The 7,265-nt window shown below is 44.4% G+C and overlaps 1 protein-coding gene across 2 annotated transcripts in view; it reads left to right on the top strand.

Annotated features, from left to right (window-relative positions):
- The first annotated feature begins 1,144 nt into the window (after positions 1–1,144).
- Positions 1,145–7,265, top strand: part of srcap (Snf2-related CREBBP activator protein) — a 37,008-nt gene continuing 30,887 nt past the window's right edge. Inside the window, exons 1-3 of one of the 2 annotated variants that reach the window (XM_084937130.1) lie at positions 1,145–1,186; positions 2,595–2,671; positions 3,907–6,824. In XM_084937130.1, the coding sequence (XP_084793256.1) occupies positions 4,281–6,824 (2,544 nt within the window). In that variant the 5' untranslated portion in view covers positions 1,145–1,186; positions 2,595–2,671; positions 3,907–4,280. Of the gene's footprint in view, positions 1,187–2,594; positions 2,672–3,906; positions 6,825–7,265 lie in introns of those variants that run through there. The other variant, XM_084937129.1, reaches the window with a different exon arrangement.

Below are 7,265 nucleotides of genomic sequence, written 5' to 3'. Positions count from 1 at the left end.
CTTTTTAATTTAGGTTATTTGCAGAAACACTGGTACCCATCAGTGACCAGTGTAGCATTACAGTATATACTTCAAATCAGGCTTAATAGACTTTTTTTCTCCTTTGCTTCACAATTCTGTTGTACATTTGCAATGATAGTTTTTTGTATTTTTGTTCTATAATTTTTACATATGTAACAAAAAATATAGTGTTATTGTAATTAAAATGCAAATAGTCATAAATGCTCCTCTGTGAAACAGACGTGGACATGGCAGAGAATAGTATTTATTTACACCTGTTGATAATATTCAAAGGATAATCTGTCCTTAAAAGGCTGTGCTATTGTTATTATAATGATTAAATTGGTTTTGTGGCTCCATCAGATTTCTTTTGTTTAAAAATGGCTCACTGTTGTTCAAACTCAAATTTGGCAAATAATAGGGCAGTATTCTTTAAACCAAAGAAAACCACCTAATATTTACATAAAGCTTTTAATAGTAACATTGAATAATTTTAGTCCATTCAACAAGTTTCAGGTACATCAAATATAACATGTTATGCATAACATCACTTACAATCATACAGATAATAATTTACACTTAGAGTGCATTAAAAATATCTGTGTATTAAAAATAGCTGCGATTATATTTTATAAATAATCCAACATTTAAATCACCAAGAAAATGGCGAAATAGCGTTTACTTAGTGTAAACAAACCCGGACAGGGAAATTAAAATAGTTTTGCTGTCACGTTTATATAATTCTCTTTAATATAATGAATAATCCCGAAAAAAACCGATTCAACATGCACTATTTCTTCCAAGCGCACCGCAGTAAATCAATTAAATTAACTCGTCTTTATATTAATCGCTCACCAACGCCGGTAAATAAACTATCACAAATGTCAGCATTTCAAGTGGCGCGCTTGACGACTTCTCGCGAGATTTTCGTGCGTTCTGTACTTTGTCAGCAGCGGTCCTCCACCATTTCGCTGCGTAAAGTCTCCTCCCCGCGACCGCTACATTCTGCGCCGAAACCCAGTCTCTCCCGGTCCGTAATTTAACTTCTTCCCACAGACCTAGGGGTACCTCGTTGGGTACCGGGAGACAGTTCGGATCACTGGCATTACGGATTGAGTGCGATTTTTCGCGGATGACGACTCCTTCAACGAGAATTTAGTAAAAGAAAATTGGTCGGAAATTTCAGGTAGGTGGGAACTTAAGATGGCGGCCTTGAGAGGGAGGGGGGCGAAGGAGGAAGTAAAGGGGGATTCAAGGGAGGTTTCAGACAACTGGAAGGCCACAATCAGACTGCGTTTCATTTGCTCACGCTGCTTCTGCGGCGTGCGATGAAATATGTACCTACCTACAACACTGACCTAAACCAAGATGACAAAACAGTAGACAGTGACATGGGATATCTTCGGATGTTAACTACTCTAAAAGAAAAAAGGAGTGATAACCCGTCACTTCCGTGCGGTCGTTTCTAAAGTGCGGTCCGTGGGGACGTAGTTAGCCCCCTTGAGTCCCCCGTGTAATCGTTGCAAAATTTATATGGAACTTTCTAACACTGTTTTTTTAGACATTTCGTATATTTAACTAAAAAGTAATCACTATCTATTTTTAAAACTGAATAATTTAAACCCATTTATTTTCGCAAAAGAGGATTTGACCCCACGCAATGACGTCACGAGTGATTGTCTCCCCCCTCCCTCTGTAGTGCATGCAGAAGCGGCTTTTAATGCGACTTTTCGGATGTTTTGGGGGTATTTTTGGGTCCTCAGCGTACAGTAACGCATTAAAATGTATCGGCATAAACTGGCTTCTTTGAAGCCTGAGCATTACATAACTGCGGGTGGGATGAGGGGCGCCTGCGCGTCAAATGAACGCACCCTACTAACTAACTCTTCTAGCTGGCTAGTTAGCAGCAGGCTTCCCCCATTTAACTGTTATTGCTGGAGCTAACGTTAGCTAGTTAGCCAGCCTGCCAGCGAGCTAACCGGCAACGTTAGGCGTTAACCTTTGAATTGTGTTTTATGAAGCTTCTTGAGCTGCAGTTCTCATATGGGTACGGCTCATGTTTCAAGGTATCACCGCTGCCACATCACTAGTGAATAAACATAATTTCTTGGTCGTCTTTAACCCCCATGTGGCGACAGGTACTCACAATTTAAAAGGAAAAAGAAAAAATAGTCACGAGAGCACGGATTGAATGACTGACCGGAGGCCCGCGCGCTTGATCGCCGGCTTTTAGCGCGAGAGAGCGCGTGCTGCAGAAATCCTAACATCTTCCTGTGGGCGACTGCAGCAAATGCAACCAGGAGCTGGCTGTTTTTTTGTGTGTTTTTTTTTATTACCGCTGCACACACACCACAGTCATAGCAGGAGTTTGCTAGCCTAGCTGTCCGCTCCTTACGTGACATGTTACTCATCATCCCACACATTCATATATCTCTGTTTACCAACTGAAGCTTCTGCCACAGCTCATTTTTTATAGCTGTTGGAGTTGTAAGACCAGTCAGTTTCAGCAGTAGAGTTCCTAATAGTGAGTTTAAACTGCTTTTTTGATTTTAAAAATAAAGTTACCACCCGATTTGTGTTCCTCACTTCCTCAGAATATGTGGAGGGGACCCTAATTTCAGCATCCTGGAAGTAGAAAGCACTGAAGATCTGTGTCTTACACGACAGACAGGTGAGAGGCTCCTGCTTTGCACACACACATCGCTTCAGAAGTGGCTGTAATATCATGTGTAGTAATTATTTGTGACTTGCTAGTGAAGTCAGCAGTGTTTAGGCATTTAAATAGACTTCTTTATGTTATTATTTTGTTAGCAAAAACTTATTGTACTTAGTCCCCATGAAAAGAAACTCATCAAACAAAATATAGTGCACAGACTGGTTTTTATTTTGATATATTTAGTCTAAAAAGTAAACACAGATGAGCTGTGCCGCTAATGTTTTTGCATTAAAATTTATCTTGCTTCTTTTAGATGGAATCTAAGGTACTCTGTTATTTAGCTGGTATAAATGCTATTTAGACTGTGGAGCATCCAGAGATCCCCGTTTTTATTTGTTTATTTTGGTTTTTGGTTTCAGGTGTTTTATTTTCCCTTTCTTGTGTATGTATATTAATGACGTTTTTAAAGATATACATACAATTGTGGAAATTTTTTTCCTGCGATTTTTTGCAAATGTGCATTGCAATTATATTGTTGTTGTTATTATATTTAGACTTAAAAGAAAAAACATGGGGGTGAAAATGTCCTGTTTAAAGAGGGACATGTGGTCGCACTTTCATTTTTACCTGTTAAGTGAGTTATACCAGAGGTGTTCATGAGCCACGTTTGGCCCATTAGCCCAGTTTGACTAGTAAAACCAGTGCTACTAAAGAACATTCACCTGGACATCCCTGGATTCAAAATGAGTCAGACACGGAGTGTTCAGATCTTGTTTTCAATTTTTCTTTTTTCTTTTTTTTGTCTCCTTACATCATGTATTTGTTAAAATTGATAAATCATAGTGACAATATAAGATAAAGTTCTGCTTTACTTATCTCAAAAGTGGGGAAATTCCTTTATTGCTGTAAATACAAGCTATAAGCACATAAGATAAGTAGAGTGCTATATAGTACAATAAAATACATCACAGTAAAACAACTACATTAGTAAGTACAAGAACTGAAGTAAAATCAAAATTTAAGTGAGTATAAACTTAAATAAAATCGATTAAAGCACACTTATATAGAGAGATGTATACTTCTGTGTAAAGCTAGTACCATCATACCACAAAAAATGAGGAGTTTTATCAAATAAATTGAGTAATTTATGACTTCACTGCAACTCTCACTCTTTACGAAATATCCAGTAGCTGATTGGACCAGTTCATGCCTGACACCCCTGTTAACAGCCTGTGTCTCTCCCCTTGCAGGTGCAGTGTGTAGCCGGGGCAGCACAGAGGAAGGACGCTCTGGGGAGGAGGCGGCGCGGCAGCACGCCTCTCCGGCTGTGGATGTGCTGGGTGGCAACCCCCAGGCTGCACAGAATGTGGCTGGGGAGTCCCCTCGGCATGCCCCGCAGCCGGTCGCAGCTGCCCCGCACCCAGTCCCTCCGCTCACCGATCCGTCCACTGTGCCCCTGCTGGAGAGCAGCACCCCAACATTCGCCAGCACGGAGAACGCCCCTCCGACCACCTTGCCTGAGACTCTACCAATCAGTGGTAATATCATCTCAGAAGAGAGCGCCGTCGGAGTTGCAAGATCTTTGCCAGCGTCCCTCACTGAGGACTGCAGTTCCTCTGCTGAGATGCAAAGGCTTCCAGCTTCCCTTTGTCCTCCTGTCCCCTCACAGATTGACAAAACAGTGCAAGAGCTGCAATACGGGTCACAAACTGATAAAGAGAAAAGCCACTCAAACAGTCAGACAAACCAGCTTCCTAGAGAAGGTGCTGGACTTGTGGTTATTACGGGAACAAAGGAAAAACGGTCCATCACCTTGGAATATAAACCAGAGACTGGAACAAATATGGAACTTGGTGGAAAAGAGCACACAGGTGGGAATATTCTCCCACAGCAACCCAAATCTCAGATCTGTTTCACAGCCTCATCTCTCTCTGTCCAAGACGCTACGGAGGGTGGGGCTGTGGAGCAGTCCGACAGGACTCCATCTGTCCAAACAAATCAAAGCAGCCATATACCTCCGTCAGGTGCTGCAGAGCAAGCAGGGAGTCTCCAGGACTCGGCATCGCCTGCACTCCTTCTGTCCTCAGCCGAAAATAGAGAGATTAAACAAACTAACCTGTCAAAAACTCAACCCAAAACTATCAAGGGGATCTCAGCTAATGCTAGAGACGTGCAGAAAACGGCTTTTTCGGAGTCAGCTGAACACATTGAAACGCAGCCTCATTCAGCTGAAATACTCGAAGCCGCAAAGGCAAGAGAGCTGCTCCCTGGAATATACACTTCGACTGGAAAAGGAAGCTCAGCGTCCAGCTGCGGTCCTCTTGAAGGAGCGCAGGTGGAGAGTAGCACGAGCAAAGAGCAAGCTGACTCGTCAGGCCCCACAGTGCTGCAAGAGATTTCCTCAAAACCTTCCACCGGACCTGCTCTGTTTGACACAGGCCTAGTTGTCTCGCTTCAGGCGGGGGAGGTTATAAAAGCTGAAACATCTCACACCTCCGACCAAGTCGCCTCAACAGAGCTCATCGCGGAGATTATGCATTCTGCCGACACTCAGGAAATTGTGGTTGTCGGGGAGGAGGCTCATATCACCGGGGCCTGGCCCACCGTGCACCTGAATCAGAGTTACCTTCTGCAGCGAGAGGATGGCAGCGTCTGCGAAGCCGCCATCGTCAACGAGCTGACTTCGGAGATCTCCGCTGGGGAGCCGAAGCTGTACACGGGAAGCGTTCAGACGCAGATGGAGCTGGGCTCTCAACCTGTGGAAGTGTACGAGTTTTGCAGTCTGGTGGAGGAGGTTGCAGAGGAGACGGTCTGTGCCAGCAGTGCTGCACAGATGCCTCATTCTCCTGGATATGAGGTGAACTTATTCAACGCTTTACTAGAAAACTCTGAGGACCTCGAAGCATCTATCCACACAGTTGGTGAAAACAACACCATCATAATCTCCCAGCAGCCCTTGCGTTCAACAAGTGATATAAATCAGGCTTGCTCTAGCAGTAATTTATCCATACGAAACACAAGCATGGCCGGAGTTGAACAGCATTTGGTGTTAGATGCTAACCAAGCTGTTGAAGTGGCACACTCAAGTGCGGTTTGTTTAGTTGAAGTAGCGGCCGTTACTGCTGACTCATTCACTGTTGAACAGGCGGACACCAGCGCGCAAATCGGGACACAGGTCGGTGCTGACCAGACGGAGGTGAGCGGTGCTGCTGTGCTTCAGACTGTTAGCCCAAAACAGGAAGCAGAAGTAACAGTTGCTTCGTTATCTCTCTTATCCCCAGTGGTTACTATTACCAGTGGAAACTTGGGGATGCAGGCGCCTGTTGCTGTTACACTTTCTCATATAGGAAACCAACCCTCCCTAAATCAGACCCCAGGAGTCACTGTTGTAAGTGTCGCAAAGCCTGAGGTCTGTGTTTCTGCTTGTGACGGGACCAAAGAATCCCCCGCTGTCACCACAACGGCATCAGTGACTGTTCAGAATGTCGCCATGCCTTCAGTAAGCAAGCCAGTGGCTTTCCGTGCCGCTCCTGGGGCTATAAATCCAAAGCTGCTCCTTCTCAAACCGGGAGAAACTCCTCTCCTGAAACACCCACCCTCCTTTTCATTGTCTAAGCAACAGAATGCAGACGGCAAGCTGGCCAATGCCCATGGCTCCTGCTCCTGGTCTGGCACGGTGTCTGAGGAGTGCCTTCCCCAAACAGTCTCCGCTCTTAGCAGCTGCAGTGATCAGACACAGCGGGCTGTCAATGAATTGTCAGTGGTGGCAGCAGCAGGAGCTTCTGTCAAGCTAGAAAGTGGTAATATTTCTCTTGAACCCGACCCGGCTACACCTGCCACCCCCTCAATGACTACTACAAGCAAACCTGAGGCCTTAACCGTTAGCAGAACTTTATCCCAAGATGTTTCCACAGCAGCCGCTATGCTGCACAGTTCGAACATGCTCACAGCTTCAGTCTCAGCATCCACCAGCCCCAGCGACTTCCCCAGCCAACCCGATTCCATCTACGGGGAGGAAGACGGCGAGGACATTGAGCATGACGACCCTGCAGGAGAAACTGAGGTCCAGGAGAGCAACTCGGGACAGGTTAGCAGCCCAGAGGAAGGCAGTGACGACGAACCCGACGGCGAAAAAAGCGAGATGACCACCCCCAGCTCTTCACACAAGGTATTTAATCCATTAAAAAAAATGGAAACCAAAGAAACCATAGCTTAGACATAGGATTAAGACTCATAGTCATGAGTTATTGCTTGAATGCCAAGGTATAAGAGGCGTCCACAAAACACGAGCACAACTGAAGCAAAACAGCTGATAAATGCTAAATCTGCATCCGGACATCTTGTCGCTGTGAATAAGATGAGATGAACTGTTTATTGGATCTTTTTTGTTCTTTTTATCCGAGTGAGGAGCTTAGGGGTTTCAGAGAGGTTTGCTTCCTAACTGGGTATGACAGAATATTTTTTTTTAGTGATGTGCAACACTGTTACTGTTGCTGAAATGATTTTTCTGAGCTGTAATTCAGTCCTGAAGAGATGCGTTAATATTTTATCTTTGCTAAGAACAAAAAGCAGTTTTAGTTATCAAATGGTAATCAGATACGCTGGCATG

The sequence above is a fragment of the Perissodus microlepis genome, chromosome 8 (assembly GCF_051167445.1).
Source record: "Perissodus microlepis isolate ML-2025 ecotype Zambia chromosome 8, ASM5116744v1, whole genome shotgun sequence".
In the NCBI taxonomy this organism is placed as follows: domain Eukaryota; kingdom Metazoa; phylum Chordata; class Actinopteri; order Cichliformes; family Cichlidae; genus Perissodus; species Perissodus microlepis.
Note: the sequence above shows the minus strand (reverse complement) of the source record. Positions and strands in the feature narration are given on the sequence as shown.